The sequence below is a fragment of the Syngnathoides biaculeatus genome, chromosome 12, assembly GCF_019802595.1.
Source record: "Syngnathoides biaculeatus isolate LvHL_M chromosome 12, ASM1980259v1, whole genome shotgun sequence".
Lineage (NCBI taxonomy): Eukaryota > Metazoa > Chordata > Actinopteri > Syngnathiformes > Syngnathidae > Syngnathoides > Syngnathoides biaculeatus.
The window spans coordinates 22566751-22589449 of NC_084651.1; the positions used below are offsets into that span (position 1 = coordinate 22566751).

General features: G+C 40.4%; 1 protein-coding gene across 6 annotated transcripts in view; it reads right to left on the reverse strand.

Moving 5' to 3' along the window:
• LOC133510003 (cilia- and flagella-associated protein 46) overlaps positions 1-22699 on the reverse strand; it is a 100571-nt gene that overhangs the window by 52240 nt on the left and 25632 nt on the right. For 5 of the 6 annotated variants that reach the window (XM_061837641.1, XM_061837639.1, XM_061837638.1 and 2 more), the window contains 8 exons: positions 18650-18736; positions 18432-18538; positions 15401-15613; positions 14509-14698; positions 14077-14226; positions 1479-1583; positions 634-815; positions 196-327 (listed from right to left, as the gene is read on the reverse strand). In XM_061837641.1, coding sequence (XP_061693625.1) covers positions 196-327; positions 634-815; positions 1479-1583; positions 14077-14226; positions 14509-14698; positions 15401-15613; positions 18432-18538; positions 18650-18736 — 1166 coding nt within the window. The remainder of the gene's footprint in view (positions 1-195; positions 328-633; positions 816-1478; positions 1584-14076; positions 14227-14508; positions 14699-15400; positions 15614-18431; positions 18539-18649; positions 18737-22699) is intronic. The other variant, XM_061837640.1, reaches the window with a different exon arrangement.

Genomic DNA, 22699 nt, shown 5'->3' on the forward strand with positions numbered 1-22699 from the left:
TGTCAGTTCTTTAAAATTTTCTGCAATCTATTTCTTCAAGTCATTGAATAAAGCTGATGGTGTCTCCACTTAAACTGTATTTGAAGAGTTTTATTTAATTAATTGAATCATGGTGGTCCTGTACATAACTAAAATTAGAAAAAACGTTGTCTCTGTCCATGTATGTATTGACCTAACTGTAAGTAAACACAGCACCTGACACTTGACAGAAGCATGTCCATAGCGGTCTTGTAAATATGTACATCTCCAATGGACTCATGTATTGAGCTCAAACCCCTCAAACAGGCTGCCGTGCTCAGCATCTCATTCACTGCAGGTAAGCCATACCTAAGAATGTGAGGAGATTAATTAGTAATAGGTCAATGATAATAAGGCACTAGAATCCCAAAAGTTGGAACATGAGAATTTCCTAATTTCAAGAAACCTACAATTTAAAAACTGATCACAAAATCAAAACTGAAATCCTACATAACACTTTCCTTTCCCCAGTGATATTTGCCAATATCTTACCCACTTATTTATAAATTATTTCCGTATATACACACGTATGAAGGGCTTCACATACACGTTTCTAGGTCTAGCTTCCACTTCAGGTATGTGATTAAAATGATTCTAAAAGATCAATGTGCTTACAAAAGGCAAGGTGTAGTGTTGAGACACTTTGATGCTGCATCCTCGAGCTGCATCGCTCTCTCAGTGCAGCTCAGGACCAAGCTGTACTCCTTGGCATGGTGGCAGAATGCAGCAAGCTGACACCATGTCTGCAACTCCACCACAGCATCAGTCCAGTTACAATTACACACCATGGTCACCAGCTTTTTGTAGGATGAGAGACAAAGGTAAAAAAAAATGAGAATGAGGGGCAGAAAATGTGTCAGTACAGGATAGTATATGAGTGTGCTAAATGAGTGATTAAGTGAAATATTAGAAGGATTTAACAAATGTCGCAAGCAAATAATAGACAAAACGACAAGAGACAGACACAGAGTGAGAGAGAGGGACATAAGGAGAGTGATGGGAGAGTTGAAGTGATTTGACGATAAGTGCAAAAGTCAAAAGTTAATAAAACAGTCTCATCAAGAACAGGGAATAAAAGAACATGAAAAAAATACATTACTCAAAAATAGGGAAGTTGAAGAAAGCAGATATTGAGTTGTGGGACAGCCAGTAGAGAAAAGCAAAGAGCAATTGATAAATAGGGGATTTACTTTAAATAAGAGAGCAAGGTAGACTTGGGGAGAAGAGGATGTGTGGAAGGTTAAAACAATGTTGGGACATCGGTTAAGTTAGAAAAAAGCAAATCATTATCAGGGTATGTGATAGAACAACGTATCCATCCATTTAATTTACCCTCACAAGGGTTGCGGGAGTACTGGAGCCGATCCCAGATAATTTCAGGCAAAAACGGGAGGGGTCAAATCAAAGTATGGTCATCCATTCAACAAGTGAAACTGGAAAACAAAGATGGAGGAACATACTGTTGAGAGACTAGGATCATAACCCTCCAAGTGACTGGAATTTTTATAGGACTGAAGCATCTCCACTGCAATCAGCACTCGAGTCATAGGTGATATTTCTTCATTCTGAAATGTTGGGATGAGAACATCTTTGAACTTTTAAGTTGGTAGCATTGCTTTACTGAACACACATAAAACTCTTGTATTCATGGTTCGTTATGAATGAACATGCAGTGCGCACATCATAAGGTAAACCTGTACAATAGTTAAGATTCAATAGAAGAGATTAAATCTTTGGCAAACAAAATAACAGTCAACTTTAGCTGATAAAATGTAAAAGGGCTATAAGAGATTATGTTAAGGTAATTAAATGGCAGCTTTAATGAACACCTAAACATATAACAGAAGGTAAATGTCGGGTTCACCAATCAGACATTGATTAAACAGGGCAAAAAAGGTAACAAAGACACCAGTTCAAGTCTCGCGGGGAGAGAGGAGAGGAACTGTCTCGTACAATTCACCATTGCACTCTCTGATTATCCTCTCCTCAGCACCTCTATTTAGTTTTAAGACACCCCTTATTTACATGGATGTTACAAAAAGGAGACGACAAGCAAAACAGTTGGAAACAAAGTGTACATGTTTGTTCATGTGCGTGTGCATGTGTGGAAGATTGCTGAATACATGTGTGGTCATCATTTCTTTAACAGGCAGCAGTTCTAACAGTTCTGAGGATTAGATGTTTTTGTTCTTGCTATCTCCTGCTAGGAGGCTGCCATGTTATCTAGAGCAGAGCAAAGCATTTCTTTATTGGAAGCAGATGGATGATAATTATGATCACAATTATTCCTACATTTATTGTTGTTATTGTCATTCTGTGATGATGGTGATGATTATAATTATTAAACATAGCTGCAAGGAGAGCAGAAAAGAATAAACCTCAAAATATGAAGCCTGCTCACTAGAACTGTATCTAATTACATTACTGCAGGTTGTAACATACAATGTAATTATGAAATGTTATTTCACAAATACTGTGCATATCAAATTATAAAAAAAACAAAAACCTCACTTGTTTCGAATGCAAGACAAGCAAGTTGAAAGAATAATTGGTTGATTGGAATCATAAATAATAAAACATTTTATTATAACACTGAAGTTCTCAGTATGCCTGGGAAGAAGCATCTGATTAGTTTGGACAAAAAAAGGAATATAAGAATATGGTGCCCTGTTAGTCAATTTTAGTGACAAATAATTATCCTCTTAACCTAACTCTTTTCATTTTTTGTATCGAGAAATGTGACAATGGGAAATTATCAAGACACTGCTGTGAAGATATTGCTATTGCAGTTCAGGTATGTAAACATGGCAATAATAATAACATACAGCATAATCAAAACATCTGCGAATGGCCCATAGTACAAAACAAATACCAAAAGAGATATGTGCTGCAATGGTCTTTTAAAAAGCACTATAGTAAGTAAGTTTCTTTCGGCTTGTCCCTTTCGGGGTCGCCACAGCGTGTCATCTCAGATGAACGCACATATATGTTTTGGGGACAAGCCGAAAGAAACTTACTATAGTGCTTTTTAAAAGACCTTTGCAGCAAATATCTCATTCGGTATTTGTTTTGTACTATGATACTTCCTTTTTAACATCATAGCAAACCAATTTGTGCATTGTTGTGCTCATATGTTTAAAGCCAAATGTATTGTTGTGTTAAAGTTCAACCCCCCCCCCAAAAAAAAAGAAACAGCAAAGTAAAGTATGTGGGTACTGTAATGGGTGAATGTAATGCCAGAAAAAGCAGCAACTCTTTTCTTACTGTGCTGCCAGGGCGAGTATTACAATAGAGGTGTCACAGATATATAACGCCAAAAACAGTTGCAAACCTTTCTTCAGTTTTATACCATAGAAAGCAAAGATTTAATGCAGTGGCATCTTCTTCCATCTTTCTGAGTAATGTAGGCAGTCCTTCTAGTTACACAAAGAGAAACCTTTGTTTTAAACTGCATATCAGCAACAAGGCCGAAAACTAACATTGAATGCCCATGACCTTCGATCCCGAAAGTGCCACTGCATCAAAAACTGCCATCAATGTTTATACCACCACATGGGCTCAGAAAACCAATGTCAGTAAATACAGTTTACGTCTACATCTCTAAGTACAACTCAAAACTCGAGTATCCAAAGCAAAAGCCATTTATCAACAACACTCAGACATCTAAGATGGAAAGATGCAAACTGGAGCTCTCTGGTCCAAAATTGGTTTGGGAAATTGTGGACGTCGTCTCCTGCGGGCCAAAGAGGGGAAAAAAAAAACATCCAGACTGTTTTGGACACAAAGCTCAAAAGACATCATCTGTGATGGTATTGTCCTGTGTTAGTGGGAATGGCATGGGTAACTTACACATCTGTTAAGGCACCATTGATGTTGAAAGGTACATACAAGATTTGGAGAAACATATGCTGCCATCCAAGCAACATCTTTTTTATGGACACCCCTGCTTATTTGAGGAAGACAAGTGCAAACAACTTTCTACATCTGTTACAACAGCGTTCGTATTAAAAGAGTGAGAGCACTAGAGAGGCTTCTCTGTAGTACAAACCTGGCTGCCATTGAAATGTGTGGCGCATTATGAAGCGTAAAATACGACAACAGAGACCCAGGACTGTTGAACAACTGAAGCTGTACATCAAGCAAGAATGGGAAAGAATTCCACCTACAAAGGTTTAACGATTAGTGTCCTCTGTTCCCAAATGTTTATTGATTCTTGTTACGGAAAACGAGATGCAACAGTGGTAAATATGACCCTGTCTTGGCTTTTTAGGAATGTGTCGCAGCCATAAAATTTTGTTTGAATATTAAATATATTGTCTTTGTAGTGGATTCAGTCAAATACAGGTTAAAAATGTTTTGCAAATCTTTGTAATCTGGTTTCATTTGTTTACCACAACATATCAATTTCATTGTAATTGGGTTTGTAATTAAACATGATATTTGTTATTGACAATCTGTAATGAGCTCAGAACCACGCTAGTTCTAGTAGTTGGAGAAGTTCCTTCCCATTATGTTCTTTGAGGTTTCAGTGTGATTGCTAATGTGAGCGGCGGGACCTCCCAGGGTTAGGGTCCCTCACCTTGAGCCACACAAACCCCAGACCCACAGTAAGGTGACATCTCAGGGAGGAGGGATTATACTTACAGTATAGAAAATAAGTAACACCCTGGTATTTTGCAAGTTCTCCCACTTAGAAACCATGGAGGAGGCTGAAATTTTCATCGTAGGTGCATGTCCACTGTGAGAGATAATCTAAAAAGAATATTCTAGAAATCACAATGTATTATTGTTTAACAATTTATTTGTGTAATACAACTGCAAATAAGTATTTGAACACCTGAGAAAACCAATGTTAATATTTGGCACAGTAGCCTTTGTTTGCAATTACAGAGGTCAAACGTTTCCTGTAGTTGTTCACCAGGTTTGCACACACTGCAGGAGGGATTTTGGCCCACTCCTCCACACAGATCTTCTCTAGATCAGACAGGTTTCTGGGCTGTCGCTGAGAAATACGCAGTTTCAGCTCCCTCCAAAGATTTTCTATAGGTTTTAGGTCTGGAGACTGGCTAGGCCATGCCAGAACCTTGACATGCTTCTTATGGAGCCACTCCTTGGTTTTCCTGGCTGCGTGCTTGGGGTCATTGTCATGTTGAAAGACCCATCCACGACCCATCTTCAATGCTCTGACTGAGGGAAAGAGGTTGTTCCCCAAAATCTCATAATACGTGGTTGTTGTCATCCTCTCCTTAATACAGTTGACAGCACTGTCCCATGTGCAGAAAAACACCCCCAAAGCATGATGCTACCACGCCCATGCTTCACAGTAGGGATAGTGTTCTTGGGAAGGAACTCATCATTCCTCTTCCTCCAAACATGGTGAGTGGAATTATGACCAAAACATTCAATTTTGGTCTCATCTGACCACAAAACCTTCTCCCATGACTCCTCTGTATCATCCAAATAGTCATTGGCAAACTTAAGATGGGCCTTGGCATGTGCTGGTTTAAGCAGGGGAAACTTCCGTGCCTTGCGTGATTTCAAACCATGACATCTTAGTGTATTACCAACACTCACCTTGGAAACCGTGATCCCAGGTCTTTTCAGGTCATTGACCAAATCCTGTCGTGTAGTCCTGGGCTGATTCCTCACCTTTCTAAGGATCAATGAGACCCCACGAGGCGATATCTTGCATGGGGCTCCACTCCAATTGAGATCGACCGTCATGTTTAGCCTCTTCCATTTTCTAATGATTGCTCCAAGAGTGGACCCTTTTTCACCAAGCTGCTTGGCAATTTGTCCGTAGCCCTTTCCAGCCGTGTGGAGTTGTATAGTTTTGTCTCTCGTGTCTTTGGACAGCTCTTTGGTCTTGGCCATGTTACAACTTTGAGTCTGATTGATTGTATGGGGTGGACAGGTGTCTTTATGCAGCTAACAACCTCACACAGGTGCATCTGATTCAGGAAAATACAAGGAGTGGAGGTGGACTCTTAAAGGCGTACTGACAGGTGCTTGAGGGTCAGAAGTCTCACTGATAGACAGGTGTTGAAATATTATTTTGCAGCTGTATCACACGAATAAATCATTAAAAAATCATGCATTGTTATTTCTGGATTTTTCTTTTTAGATTATCTCTCTCACAGTGGACATGCACCTACGATGAAAATTTCAGACCCCTCGATGATTTCTAAGTGGGAGAACTTGCAATATAGCAGGGTCTTCAAACACTTATTTTCTTCACTGAACGTGTATGTCCATGCCATAATTACTGCCGTTAACATTTTTGACAGAGAATGTGGTATGCTTTACAACATGACTTGTCTGAAGAATCGGACTCCCAAAGAGCAAATGTTTTAATTATTGACTGTAACGCTAACTGAAAGATTCAGCAAATGAAGGTTGTGCAGTGATGGTATTATTAGTATTATTATTGTTGTATGGACTGTGTGTGTTATGTCTTATAAAGTGGGATACTGCATTTGAAATACTTTCCTTTCACTGGTACGTTTATTTGAACTATCAGATATTGGGTATGTTATTGTGTCCAACAGGGGGCATATCATTATGGTGACTGTGAAGTAGTGAAAAAAGCCTTAGTTGAAGGTAAGTGTTTATGCCTTACGATTGGCTGGCGACCAGTCCAGCGTGGATCCTCCCTCTCACCCGAAGTCAGCTCGGATAGGCGACCCTAGTGAGGATACGCGTTAAAAATAAAAGGATGGATTTCATGGATGTATTTATGGATGGATGGAGATAATGTTGATCTGTCAAGACAGTTCTTTGTGTTTTATTGTGTTTGTAAAATAATGCTGATTTTCAAACTTGGACAGATTTAAGTGCATTTCTTACAAGGAGAGGCCAAATTACCATAGAAGCACATAAAATCAAGCCTGGAAAAGCTTCTCCAGGGAGGAAACAAAGGGAGTAATTTACTAAAGGTTTGCATGTGCAAAAATGGTCACACATACTTGGGTTAGGGTTAGGGTTAGCAATACAGTGGACCACTACTATTTGCAGAGATATAGACGGGGTCAGAATGCCCAACTAACACGCCCTATAAATGCATTTAAGACAAAAACACTCTTGAATAGCAGGGATAAACAAGCAATAAGGATTTTGAGGGTTGATTACCCCACAAATTTGAAAAAATAAAGAATAAAATAAAAGCTGCAAATAAGTCCACAGATTCTGAACCATGAGTATGCAGGTGTCCACTGTACTGAATATGTCCTGATCTACAAAACAAGCATACTAAGGATTTGGTCTCCCAAATGTTCAACTGCTGTGAAAGGAAGTGTTAATTTACGTCAATCTAAATTATCAAACCTATGACTACTACCACATATTCCGATGATACTTCATCTTTAAAGTGGTGGTGACACAAAAATCAAAGCTTAAAATAGGTATCGTTATCAAAAGTACAAATAATATCAATCACTTTGATGATAACAGTCGGGAAAAGTGAGCTGAGAGCGGTTTATAAAAGCGGAAAGTTGCGTCAATCTGACTGGATACAATGCGTATCACAGTGGCGGCCAAATTTGTCTGTGACATCATGACATCGCACTTGAGCCCTTGGCATTGAAAACGCGCTGCGCCAAATGTAATGGCAGATGAAAGAGAGCGATTTTTTTATTTTTCTGATGCCTCTTCAGAGACTGAAGCTCTTTTTAAGAAAACATCTCAGAAACGAGTGAAGTGAATGGGGCTATTTTACCATATCATTTTGAGCCATATTTAGACGATATGCACATCACTTCACCACTTACACCAGACTCCCCTACAGACACAGACGTGTGGGCCGACGAGGAGGACGAGGGATGCAATGAAATAGTCTAAATGACTGGCCCATAATTGTTCATACAAGATGCACAATGTCAGGACTCGATCTTTTGTTACGTTGTGAGAGAAGGGGACTCTTATGTCGATGGACGCGGATTTCTGGAAAGTTCCTATTTAGGACGAGGATTGCTTTCGACGGAGCTTCTTACTACCACCGCTGCTTTCGGGTAAATACACAAGTACTCAGACGCCACAATGCCTTCTGCCTTTCATCTTTTGGACATTTATGGAACATTCCCCTACTTGGAACATTCGCTGGAAATAACATTCAAATATTTGGAACATTCATAGGACTTTGGTGACTATACGTCATTTGGCTAGTTAGCTCATGTTACACGCAACTAAATTGTCTTTGTACTTCTATTTTGTGTTTTTTTTTCGTTAGTTTTGTGTTGTATTGTATTGTGTGTGATTAAATTGTCTTAAACCCAATGCAACTGCTTTGTTATATTTTGCTGGTTTGGCAAAGGGGATTTATTCAAAATTCACACGTAAAATTTGTCATAAACTGCACCCCCCCTTACTATTTTTTTTTTTACTAGCTCTATACACACCTGTGCAATCCATTTTTCACGACAAATCAGGCCTTTTGGAAACGTGAGATGACTCAATCCATCCTTCTGAACATTCGATCAAAATTCAGCAACACAACGACCCAGCATTTTGACAAAAAAAACAGAAAAAACACCTAATTTCTCGCTTTACAATAGGTAAATACAATCAATTCTGCAGCTGAAGTTATCTGCCCAATACGTCACTTATGGCTTCTTCTTTAACTCCCCACATTCCACAGATTTATCATGGCGTGAGATTAAAAATATATATCCGGGAACATTCTGACATGCTGTGAACAAATGGATAGTTCCATTCCGGCTGATTTTTTTGGGGGTAAAAAACATACTAATTTTCATGTTTTTATTGTCACGAGCACTTTAAATACAGCGTCAGAAAACCAGGTGAAAATGTCATTGGAGGCATTGGCAAAATGAGAGGGAATGTGATTCCAAACGTTTTCTGCTTGTCTAAACATTTTTGAAATGCCAGAAACAAAATCTATTGTGACATATCATTTATTCATCTTGGGCCAAAATGCAGAAAACCCCATTATTCATATACGTGCACTCTCTTTTGGACTACACAATCAAGGATAGGGATGCCCACTGCGTCGATCGAAATCATTTTAGAGGACAACAAAACAATGAAAATTAAGGATTTCGAAGAAGTTGCGAAAAATGCAGTATGACTGGAAATATGGTTGACAGAAGCTAATAAGCGAGAAAAGAGTCGAAATAATTTAGATAAGGGAAAAGTGAAAAAAGTAAAAGAGTGCAAAGAATCTGATGACTGTGACACTGTATCTGCGGTTGCCTGGTGGAATACGTCTGGACGACACCAGTGATTGGGTACCCCCATATCTTCTGCAATTAAAACAGCAACCTGAGAAGCGGCAATGACGACCAGTGGTCAACTCCTCCGCATACAGCAACCTGAGCAGCCAAGCGGCAATGATGACCAGTGGCCCCCTACTCCGCATGAGCACCAGTGCTTCCAACTGCTATGCTCCCTCCCCCTCTGCACACAACCTGCTGCTGCTCCCTCCTGCTCTCAGCCTGTTCAACTTGCTCCTGCTGCATGGGACAGGAAAAATGTGCCCTGGGTCTACCATCACCAGAAGTTACCAGACAGAAGGCAAAGATAGATCCGAACTTCCGCATGCCAATGATCGAGTTCCCCAGCCCAGACGGGTCAACCTGTCCTGGCATACGACAATGGAGGCTCATCGGCATTGAGGTCCAAAACCTTTTCTCCTCCATCTTGGAGCGGAGAATTTTGGCAAAAATGCTGAGATAGTGGCGTTATGAGCAGCTGCAAGTGAGCACTGCCTCTTGGAACTCAAATGGACCACGGGAAGTCCGCATGATAGCCATAAGGGAGGCATCAGAGATGCACTTCCAAGTCATGGATGCCTGCCTGCGTGCAAGGAGCAGAGGAACCAGCACCTGAGTACTTGCAGCCCCTCATGGACGTTTTTGAAAGGCATTCAGGACTTTCTAAACCAGCCAGTTTTGACGACGAGGAGAGTCCTTTCGGGTCCATCGTGAAAGCAGCATTTGTGGATGGTCTACGTTCCCCAGTGAACAAAATCATGGCTAGTACCATGATTGGCAGTTGGTCAAACAACAACCTAGAAGAAATTATGTGCTATGCCAAACACGCTGAGACCAAAGAATGCAAAGAGAAGAAGAAAAACAAGATAATTTAGTGGAGGCATCGCTGAATGCACACCTAATGATGGCTCCACTCACTCAAGGAAAATTTCAAAGCTGAGGACAGGGTAGACAAGGCATGAAATGTGGAGGGGAAAGAAGACGCCACAACACTGCCAACTGGGAGAGTGGTGACTTCGATGATGACACTTGCCACTACTGTGGAGTCGAGGGACATCGGCAAAGAGACTGCCCAAAAAGATGTCAAGATGGCATTTCTGACCGTCAGAGACGGTATGTGAGGCTCAACTAACATGGCGTTGCATCTGACTGATTCCTAATGGGCCCTGGAGCAGCGCAGTTCACCGGTGATACACAAACACACCTGCTGCCAACAGTCACTCTCCGCAATGAAGGAATGCTTGCTACTGATCATTGCATGCTGAGTTTCAAGATAAGATTATTGCTTGAGGGAAAGAAATTGCACCCCAACCACCAGATATTTACACAATTAGAAAATTGCCACCTATAACTCTTGTCAGGTGGTAGAAAAACCACATATCGTCTCTCCAGTCCGACCGATGAGTAATATCAGTTTCATTTACAAATATGGATTTCAATGTTTTGTAGTTGTTAATCAAAAAAATACTCATTGTTTGGGGAGTTTGTATTGGTTCTAGATCCTGGTCTATCACTAAGCATAGGATTCTGTCCAGGACGTGGTGTTGGCAGCTGATGAATTGAGGTGCCTACTGGCCTCTGCTGGTGAACAATCTTTGAAGCCTCACCGCAACTCCAAATTGCTTCCCAGTAGTGACACTGGTGGAGTCAGCTACAAAAATGTTGATTGAACTCCTAAGCTTTTATTCGTTGATCATATTAGAGGTGACATTTGTAATGCTTTCGGCCTTTCCCTCATTCAGATCCAGCATGTCGTGGTGTCTCCTCGTGGACCAGTGAGCACCATCGGGCTGGTAGCGCTTATCTCTCTCCTTTCTGATTCAGTGTTAGTCTCCTACACTGTGTAAAATGAAGGGCTGACATTCTAACAGGTGTGCTCGCTTTCAGTCTTTTAGATGGATATATTATATCCATGTCAGCACATTTTCTAGTGGAGTAGGCCACTTATTCAGGGGATAACTTTCTTGTATCCTGTACAGTTTTGTCCTTAGCATTCAGCTATTCCCAAACCTATTTTGTGACATCGAAAACCTCATCTGAACGTCCATAATTTGCACGTCAGGTGCATTCATGAAAAACTTGCACAACTTTCTCCAACTTTGCACTGACTGCTTGATCAAAGATTATTGGAAAGTTCAATTGTTCAATCCACAACAGCTTCACCTCCTTGGAAATTTTCTTCAGCCTATCTTTCTGGCCTTTGATCCCTGGTGCCATGTGTTTCACGTCGCCAATTATGTCTGTCTGTCTTTAGTGGCATTCTTGTTCTGTCCATTAATGGTGTTTGCAAAACTGGGAATGGCCCTCTCACCATTGTGGATTTCTTGAAGTAAATGACATTTTTTTCCCAAATGTTCTCGTTCCTCTCAACTTTGCTGTAACTCTTTCTGTGTGACATTCTGAGCCAACTATTCACTATGGAACAGCTTGAACAACACAATCTTCACCAATTCGCCATGGCTTATATACCTGATATGGCTTTAGGTATATAACAAATGACAACATATAACTAGTTTAACAAAACAGATTTCTCTACTCTACTTGGTTTATAATGTGAAAGTGAGATTAGAAACTTAAAAAATCAAGGATTCCGGGATAGCTATAGGCTATGATATATCACTAGTAAACAAGACAGATTTCCCCTCATTTACATGGCTTATACAGTGAAAGGAAGAATAGAAACTGAAACTACAGTATATTATGATGGCAGTACAACTTACACCTATCGTGGATTCAGTGCATCGCAGATTTCTGAGCCCAAAAAAAAAACCCGGATCGCTACATACTAATGCGCCATCTCCGGCGCAACGACATGGACCAATGAAGCAAAAAAAAAAAAAAAAAACATACATTAGTGCAGTACTGTAGCAGGAAGCCACATTGATGGGGTACAATGTGGCATCCCCAGCAAGCGTTCATTAGTAAAGTACAGTAGGGGGAAGCCGCATTGATCGGGTATGATGAGGCATCCCCAGCAAGACGCCAAGGACCTGTTAAGCAAAAAAATAAAAAAATAAAAGAAAGAAAAACAACAGCATACATTAGTACAGTCCTGTAACATCCCCGACGCAACGACATGCTGTACATTGCAGCACATACAGTGGCAGGATCATCCCTGGGTGATGTCAACCCCACTGCAACATGGACCAATCAGAGCATGTTTGAATTTAGTATTTCGGGAGCTGATCATCAAATGCAAACCAGCAACTCTTACTCAATTCCTGCTGTTCATTGTCCACCATTCCGACACAGTTCGATAATTCAACAGTACGATACTAGCGGAGGAGGAAGATGATGACAAAAGTTAAACTGCTGAATATGACCAAAGATTGCAGAAGTTACGCTTCCGTCGCGCGCCATGATGGCGTGGAGGAATCCATGGTTCATTACATAAAAAAAGATGAGGTAAACATCCGTAAAACCGCATTGTTAATCTTCAACAAGGAAGTGAAATGTGTGGTGACTCCGCCGAATGAGAGGCTTGTACGTATGGAAGCCGCGCCAGCTCTATGAATTGAAGATTGTCGAAAGAAAGCAGTGAGTTTCGACACAAACATGATCAGGATCAAAGCGAAAGCCCTCTATGAACAAATACTGCTCAATAACAACAATGAAGAGGGTGAAGAAAGTGCCGACGAACCTCAAGCCAGAACTAGCACTGGAAGGAGTGATTCTCCCCCTGGAGGACTTGGCTTTCCCGCCAGCAAAGACTGGTTTGCCAAATTTCAAAACTTAAAAAAAATTGTAATAGTGTGTATATTATATTTATAAGGTTCTATAGATAAAGATTTAACTAAGTACTTTTTTTAGTTTCGAATATGCAAGGTACAAATAGTTTTAACATATTTTACACTGTCTGGTACCTATATAAACACACATCCCCACTACTTCGCGGTTTTTCAATTAAATGTAGCAATATATCATAGTTTCTAGCTATCCCAGAATCCTTGACTTTCAGTTAAATTACTACTGTGTTTGTGGAAATCTGGGACCTTGACTCGGAATGGTTAGAGTGGCATAACCTATGAATACCACTTGCAGGCCAAACATCTTTTGATTGTTAAATAGTTCACACGTTGTGTAAATGATATGCACGATTGTCATTCTTGCTTTCCAAAATTGAAAAAAAAAAAAAAAAAAACTTTTTGGAAATTTACAAAAATTCAAGGAATCGGTAACTGGAACCAGTTCTCAACTCATGCCCCTCATTCTTAGGAAAACCTACTTCAGGGATTAATTTTAGAAGAGTTGGAATTTGACAAGTGATATACAACAAATCCTCCCAGACTGCGTGCACCATGTCATGGGTCATAAACACATAAGGACACACCGTGATTAAACATGATCAAACAGCTACCGTAGACCCTGGTTTGCTATGAAAGCCGAGATGAAATGTGGCAAAACAGAACACAATGCACCAGAACGTGACAAAACTTATACAGGACAATGGAAAGGCAGGTAAATACATACGCTTGAAATCCCACCACGGACCATCTCTAAGTATTTATAAGCCTCATTATGTGCTTGTACATTTTGTTGCATTTACCCTGTTGTACTTTGTTCAATACATCTGCACCATGATTGCGGTGACAGTCTTTAACAGTTTCAAATTTGTCCAGGTATCTAACGCAATCATGGCCTGTTACGTTAGCTCATCCTATTCCCTTGCGCTGTCTCATGATAATCTTGTTTTGTCCAAGGTATCCTGAATAGGAGCTGCCGCAGATGTTGGAAGCAAAGTAATTGCAGCATTGTTATACATTTCACAAACTGTTGATTTGGAACAAACGGACCAATCTGGACTATTCTGTACCAACAGAGTGAATGCTACCTTTTCATCTGTCTCTGTAGAACAGCCAGTCTGCTGCTGTAGGAGGGTCTTTATCCGCACCCATGTAGCCACCAGTTGCTTCTGCACAGCAATGGGTACTGTCTCCCCTGTGGTGTTGCAGTTGGATATAGAAAGGGCGTAGTTACACAGCTAAGAGTAAAGACAAAAAAACAAGTTATTTTTTTATAAGATATACAGCATAGTGTATTGTGTGACTGAAAGAAATAAAGCTTTTGAAAATATTGTACGGTATATTCAGCCAGATGCACTGCATAATCTACTGTTAATTGAACTGTAAATTGAGTATTTGTTTTAAAATCATCCTCACAAAATAATTATATCTCAAGGGCTTTAATATTATTTAACTGAGCGCAAAGAGTACAAAGAAATGTGACAAAAAAAACAGCATTTCACAGGCCAACACTGGAATACCTCAAAAGCTTTCTGGACCTTAAGAAGGGCATCAGGCTCGAGCACTGTAGCTTGGCCACCATTCCCCTTGTCAGATTTGACTTTTCCCTTGTCTTGTGGAGAGTTTTGCTCCATGTTGTCTGGTACAGCTAGATGCTGATACAAACCTCGAGCCACAGCATCACACAGGAGCACCAACAGAGCATGATTTCTACAGATGACAAAATGAATGTTCTATACTAAATATTTTGGGAAGGTTAAGTCATTAAAACATGGGGTTTAAGACAAAGTGGATGGACCAAATGCTTCACTCCTGCTCAGTGCTTCATATCACCTCACCAGCCGCTCCTGGAGGTAATAAGCTCAAAGCAGAAGCTTAAAGTGTGTATGGGTTTCCCTGTTGCTAGTCCCATTCTATTAGATGACATCCCGATACATACTAGAGGTGCACCTATGCTGTCTATTTTAAAAATTAAGTTTAAAACCCATGTTTGTTCCTTGATGTTCAACACAGCATGAGACTTAAGGCCTTGTTTTTGTGTCTTATTTGTTTTTATAGTTTTTAACTTTCTGACTGACTTTTTGTTTTTTAAATTGTCATGTTCAATGATGTTATATTTGATTTTTATTCATGCACTTTGTTTAAACTGAGTTGAGAAGATTCTTTTAAAAATACACCGCATGGGCAAAACCTGCCTTCAGCACATAAGACATTTTTAGTGGTCATTGTGGTGTATATATAGTTCTCTGAAACTTTGAAGGACTCAGCTTTTAATATTGAATTTAATTAGCAGCAGTTAAAATATTGACTTTTTAAAATACTGCTACTTTTTCTTAAAACATATAGTATCCAGCTACAATCTCACAAAGAGGACAGAGGAGATTAAGAGAGTCATGTACAACGCATTCCTACCCAGTGCACTCTGTCTTTTGGAACATCTCTACCAGGCTTTGGAAGGTGGGGATGAGACAGTTGTAGTGTCCAGTAATCAGCAAGTGCCTGTTGTAATTCCACAAGTAAATTGCAGAATTTGCCACAACCCAGGGTTCTCTGATGTGTGTGCCAAGCTCTGCGGCTCGCAGGAAAGTTGACGTGGCATAGGCAGAAAGATCCTGGATCCAGTCTCTGTGTGGAGTTGGGCAGAGAAGAATAACAATAGAAAAATTATTAACATGCTATAAACGCCAGTTAGAATTCAAGATTGTTTAATATTTTGAAATGTCATCAGCAGTAGACATGCTGTTGTTACACAATTGAATGGGATAGATCATGTTTAGGGTGGTCAATATCGGACAGATGCCATTAACAAGTGGCAGCTGATCAATAGAGGGTGCCCACCACTTGGAGTGGTCGACACATTACCTTGAATAATAATATTTAACTGAAATGCAATTGAAAAAGCATGGTCGATAACTGGTTAGTACATCTGCCTCACTGTTCTGAGGCTGAGGGTTCAAATCTGGGCTCCGGCTTTCATGTGTGGGGTTTTCCTGTTCTAGCATGGATTTTCTCTGGATACTCAGGTTTCCTTTCAATTTAAAAAACATGCACGGTAGATTGCTTGAAAATTCTAAATTGTCTGTAGGTGTGAGTGGTTGTTACTTTATACAGTATGTGCTATGTGATTGGCTAAAGACCAGTTAAGGCAATCGCCTCCCCTCCTCCCCCAACCTTGCCCAAAGTCAGTTGAGGTACGCACGAGCACAACCTTGACCCAATAGTGAGGATAAGCAGTAGAGAATGAATGGATGGCAATAATAACATAACATTTCAAAATATATTTACTGTGATTTCTGGTCTATATGCCGCACCCGATTATTAGCCTCACCCAGTACATTTTTAAAGGAAAAACCATTTTGTACATACATAAGCCGCACCTCTCTATAATCCTCATGTGCCCACATTGAAACATGAGACATTTACAGAGAAAGACGGGACAGAGAAAGAGTTTTAAGTATTAATAATATACCTTAGCTTTTCTTTCCAAACAGTGCCTGTGACGCGGCAGTAACATAGCAGCAATACGGTAGTAACACAGCACTAACATGGCTGGGTAAAAAAAACCTACCGGTAAAAGTCACTGAAACGCGGCAGTAACACAGCAGCAACACGAATCAGGCTCCTGAATCACGTGCTTTTATTACATCTGAAAGCTTTTTTAATATTTTTACATTGCTCAATTTCTTCCCACTGCCGTTTCTGACGTCTTCCCATCGATTCAATTATACCAAGTTTACGTGCAGCAGCTCTGTTTCCTTCTTTATCGGCCAGCTCGATTGCTTTTAACTTGAAAGCTGCGTCAAATGCATTTCTTCTTGCATTTTCCATGATGAGGGTCTGTTCATGCTAATTTTATTCATGCACAAAGCGCAAAGTTACATTAAACTTGGGTCTTCCTCGACACATATTTTCCACCTGTCTCACTCTTACCTTTTCTGCACAGGCGCCCCTGGTGAAAAATGCATAAATTAGCCGCATTATTGCATAAACCACAGGGATGAAAGAGTGTGACAAAAGTCACAGTTTATAGTCTGGAAATTACGGTACATCTATTTTAGGATGAACAAAGTAGTATTATGTAGAGTAGTTATAATGGTGTGACAAGTTGGTTCGTTCATCTCTGTTGTCTGGTAAGTGACGCAATGTTTATCCCGTCTGGGGCACACAATTCTTACATTACCTAAATAGAACAAATATAATCTATAGTAAATCCATGTTTAACACATAAATAATCCTAAATTGGGGGGCACAGTGGATCAGATTGTTGAGCGTTGGCCTCACAGTTCTAAAGTCCCAGGTTCAATCCCAGACCCACCTGTGTGAAGTTTGCATGTTCCCCCCGTGCCCGCGTTGGTTTTCTACGGGTACTCCAGTTTCCTCCCACATCCCAAAAACATGCAACATTAATTGGACACTCTAAATTGCCCCTATGTGTGATTGTGAGTGCGGCTTTTTGTCTCTATGTGCCCTGCGATTGGCTGGCAACCAGTTCAGGGTATATCCCACCTCCTGCCCGTTGACAGCTGGGATAGGCTCCAGCACTCTCCGCGACCCTTGTAAAGATAAGTGGCTAAGAAAATGGATGGATGGATGTATAATCCTAAATTGGATTTTTGGTGCAGATCTCAAATTGAATCACACCGAATGCCATCAATTCCTCCATTTCTTAATTGTTCTCCTCCTCCTGACTGAGAATGAGATATGTTAACGACTATCCATCCATCCATTTTCTCTCAAGCTCTCAATTTACCCGTTGATCTACGTTCCTACCCTAACCAGTGGGCACGAGTTGTGGGTCGTGACTAAAAGAACAAGATCCCGGATACAAGCGGCCAAAATTAGCTTCCTCCACAGGGTGTCCGGACTCTCCCTTAGAGATAGGGTGAGAAGCTCAGTCACCTGGGAGGGGCTCAGTGTCGAACCATCGCTCCTTGCATTCAGAGGATTGCATTGAGGTGGCTAGGATATCTGATCCGGAGGCCTCCCAGACGCCTCCCTGGTGAGGTGTTCCGGGCATGTCCAACCAGAAAGAGACCCCGGGGACGACCCAGGACACGCTGGAGAGACTATGTCTCTCAGCTGGCCTGGGAACACCTTGGGAACCCTCCAGAAGAACTGGAAGAAGTGGCTGGGGAATTGGAAGTCTGGGTATCCCAACTGAAGCTACTTCTCCCGCAACCTGACTCGGAGAAGTGGTACAAAACGGATGGATGGAAAATTCTTGAATAAGATGGGAAATCTTGCCAATATGCATTTTTTTCTTTCGGGTTGTCGCTTTGGACAGGCCCATAACCCTTGTGGGGATAAGCAGTATGGGAAATGCTTGTATGAAAAAAAATCTGCAAATAGGTGACTCCACAGTGCTCAAACTGCGAGCATATGGGACACAACTCTATGTTATATTGGGCACCATGTGTTTTAATTTTTTAACCAAACCTTTTACCTGTAAATAATCCAATGTGGATCATCTTCAGACACATCTACATCCTGTGGGAGGACTGCAGGACTGTTGAGCTGCACACCTTGCATTTGTAGCTTTTGGGCAGTAGCCTAAACAAAACAAATGATTTCATTTAAAACAAATAAAAAGGAGCACCTTGTTCATCACATGGGTTACATTCCAGAACTCAGAGAAATCAGCAAACCATTTATGCATCATACCAATAAAAATATGCATCTGATGTGTAGGTATTGTTTTGTCCAATTGGGGTTGCCATCCTCATGTTCTATACAGTAGTAGTGGGGAACCTGTGTGGCAAAATAACAGTGCTCTTATTTGCGTACAATATTTGGCTCGTCTTGTTCACTAAAGCAATTGAAAGTGTTGAGGGTTGTAGGCTATTAAATATAAGATCATGTTTACTGTAGACATGGATAGGGTTAGTTAGTTCTGCTTTTCAGTTCCAAATCAGCTTCATCTTTTTTTAAATGGAAAGGAATGTCAAACTTTGGAAATACATTCTTTTATGCACTCTTTCCTTCTGCCTAGTTGCTCCATAACCCTGCAATAACATTAGTCTGTGATAAAAAATGATCACAGCAAAATCCCATGGGAAAAATCTGGAATACGAAATGAGGTATGTTAAATTTAAAAATGGGCAATACAATGAGATCGCAAAACATAGAGCATTATATGGCAAGGGATGAATACACAGAATGGAGAACACAAAACAGAATAATGGAATGACCAAATACCCTCCAAGCTAATGTCTATTTCCTCATCCTTAAAGCATTGGTCCAAAATCCACACATGGACGATAGGAAAGAGTGAGGAGGCTAAACAGTTTCACACACCAATCAGTTAGGGAATTGTAGGAATAACTGTGATCATAATTATCATACATCTGCTTTGAATAAAGAAATCTTTGCTCTGCTCTAGATGACGTGGCAGCTTCCTGGCAGGAGATAGCAAGAACAAAAACATCTAATCATCAGAACTCTTAGAACTGCTGCCTGTTAAAGAAATGATGACCACACATGTATTCAGCAATCTTCCACACAGGCACACGCACATGAACAAACATGTAGACCTTGTTTCCAACTGTTTTCCTTGTCGTCTCCTTTTTGTAACATCCATGTAAATAAGGGGCATCTTAAAACTAAATAAATATAGGTGCTGAGGAGAGGATAATCAGAGAGGGCAGTGGTGAATTGTACGAGACAGTTTCTCTCCTCTCTTCTCGCGAGACTTGAACTGGTGTCTATGCTTCCTTTTTTGTCCTGTTTAATGAATGTCTGATTGGTGAACCTGACATTTACTTGGTCCTTCGAGCCGGATTTCAAGATACCTGAGGTTTCCAGGGCTGAGTTGACGTCCAGGCTTTCCGGGACTGGGCCTTGACTTTGCATCTGGAGGCTGAGGGTTGAAGAGAACCCGAAGGAAGTAAAGGCATCTCTGGTGAGTAGGACACTCCTACACTCATGAGGAATGAGTGAATGCGTGTCTGGGTGACTGCGGCAGAACCAAAGCTTGAGAATACTAGTCTCTATCGAGTAGACTAATTAGTCTATAAAACTGAGAAAAGGGCAAGGTCTGTCCTGTACGTGAGATCTGTGAAACGTGTGAATGTGTAAAAGTGTGAGCGGAGGTTCGCTACCTCATTTGAACAGGAAATTGAGTGACAACTGTTTGAGGATGCAGAGGTAAGAATTCTCCGCCACTTGTGGTAGAAGCTTGAGAATTACCTCAAAAAGAACGTAATTGTCACCCTGTTAACAGTGGCATTCCTGAAGATCACACTCCAGGGAGTGTGTATCAAGGGCAATTAAAAAATGCTCTTCATGCGAATTCAAATAATCCTACAAAACAATGAATTGAAAAACATTGGGTTGACAAACCGACTGGCAGCCTGTAACATTACATTAACCAAGCATTACACACAGAAAGAGTGCTACAAAATAAGAAAAAGAAAGTTGACACCTTTCTGACACAGGACGGAGAAATTTATGGAGATGAGGAAGAGAGCAGCCATCTCTCCATCAAAAATGTCACAACTAATGCTCCCAAAATGCAACTTTGCCCCGTATGTTTGTTGGGAAGAGATGGCTTGCTGAAACTAGGACTGGGCTCAATTCCCTCTCTGACAAGAAAAATAGAAGTAAAAAGAAAAAAAGGAATTACTGGGAGGACAGTTAATTATCTTACAAAATAGGAATCCAGCACTCTATTATTACACCTTAGATATTCCAAACAAACCTCCCACAAGAACAGGAGATTTCTTCCTGCAAACAGCTCAAGACGTGATTGAACAACCACAAAATGACGTAGGAAGTGACTCATTGCATGTGACTATGTAGTATAAGATACTGTAAACCTATAACAGCCCACAGCAGACAAAATGATGATTATGTGTACTCAGTTGGTATATCAGTTGTGGTGGCAGGAACAAGACTGACTGACAAACTAAATGCACTACACAAGGAATGGACACCACCACACACGTCATTACAACGGGAGTGGAAGAGTTTGGGACAATTTTTTTGGTAGTACGAAATGTTCCTGATTCAACAGAAAAAGAACCAGATTTGGATTGGGACGACTGAACTGTACAGACAATATCTTATTGGACAGTCTTAAACAATCTGAGACCAGATGTTGCTGTATTCACGGTGGTATCACAATCTACACAGACAATACTGGAAAAATGGAGGAATAGCGACAACTACATGGAACACAGTGACACATGCAGAGCTACTACAAAATGTGCTCATAGCAGTTCAATTACCAAAAGAAATAGCCATATGTAAATGTACAGTACATACATAAAAAACAGACAAAGAATCATTAGGAAATGGATTTACAGATAAAAAAGAAGCAGCAGCCAAAACCTTTATGGGATTAGCTGACCATAGAACAAATGAAGACATACTTTGAGATGATGTGTTAAACAAAATGCAATGACAAAGCTTACCAGCAGAACTAAAAATGTGGAAAAAATAAGGTACTACATTACAAAATGGGAATTATGTCAGCACAGATACAAAAAAATTCTACCAAAAACATTTAAGTGGGCGGCAATCTTGAGCCATGGGAAGTCTCAGGTCTCAACAGGCGGAATGGTAGCCCTGGTACACAGGCATTACATGATCCGTGGATTTAACTTGTATGCAAACATTTTTTTTTGTTGGGCTTGTTTGATCTGTGTGCGACATAATCCACAAGGGAATGTGCATCCAAAACGTGGTCAGTTTCCTCAAGCTACACATCCATTCATCCCTCCATCCATGTTCTTAGCTGCTTATCCTCACAAGGGTCGCGGGGAGGGCTGGAGCCTATCCCAGCTGTCTGAGCAGGAGGCAAGGTACACCCTGACCTGGTTGCCAGCCAATTGCAGGTCACATGGAGACAAACAGCCGCACTCACAATCACACGTAGGGGCAATTTGGACACAATGATAGATTTAGTCTAACTACACATAGATTACAAGCACGTAAGGGTCTCATTCCATTCAAAACATGTTTGGGAGACCATACAAATGACTACAAATAATTTCCACACAATGAGAGATAGACGAATGATGAAGGAAAAAAAAACAAAAAAAAAATACACAAGTGGGTCCCTTTCAGGAGTTATTAAGAACCCCAAACATCTTAAAAAATTGCAAAAAGGTGCACTTGAATTCATTTGTTGATTGTAGGAAAGTTATTGCTTTTGAAACCATTGTTAACACGAACAAAACTAATTTGTTTTTATTGGCCACTTGTAAGATAGCCGTTCTCATTCCCACTGCCAAGGTCGCTGTAGTCCGGTTACACACGGGAGGGAGACTGCTGTCATACTGGCAACTAAACAGTTAAATGTTACTGTTGGCTGTTGGATGAAAACGCTACCCATTATTTTCATTTTTCTGTTCGAGTGGTACTTGTGGGAACCACTCAAGGTCCCACCCAAAAAAAAAAATAGATAAAATAAAATAAAAACAAAACAAATTGGTTAAGTACATACAAAAAAAAATGTGTCCAAAAGATTGTGTTGTTTGCACAGATCCACAGATAATACCAATGCTATGAATTGATAACGAATGCAAAAAAAAAAAAAATAAAAAAGTTGGGGGATTCTGTGTATCCAATAACATCTCTTGAAAAACAAAAAAACTGTTTTCTAATGGCGTGTCACTAGGAAATTTCACATGCATCAATTTGATAGGACTAGAAACAAATTGGGAATTTTATCAGCATTGATGTGTAAAGCCATTTTTGTGCCATTGTCAT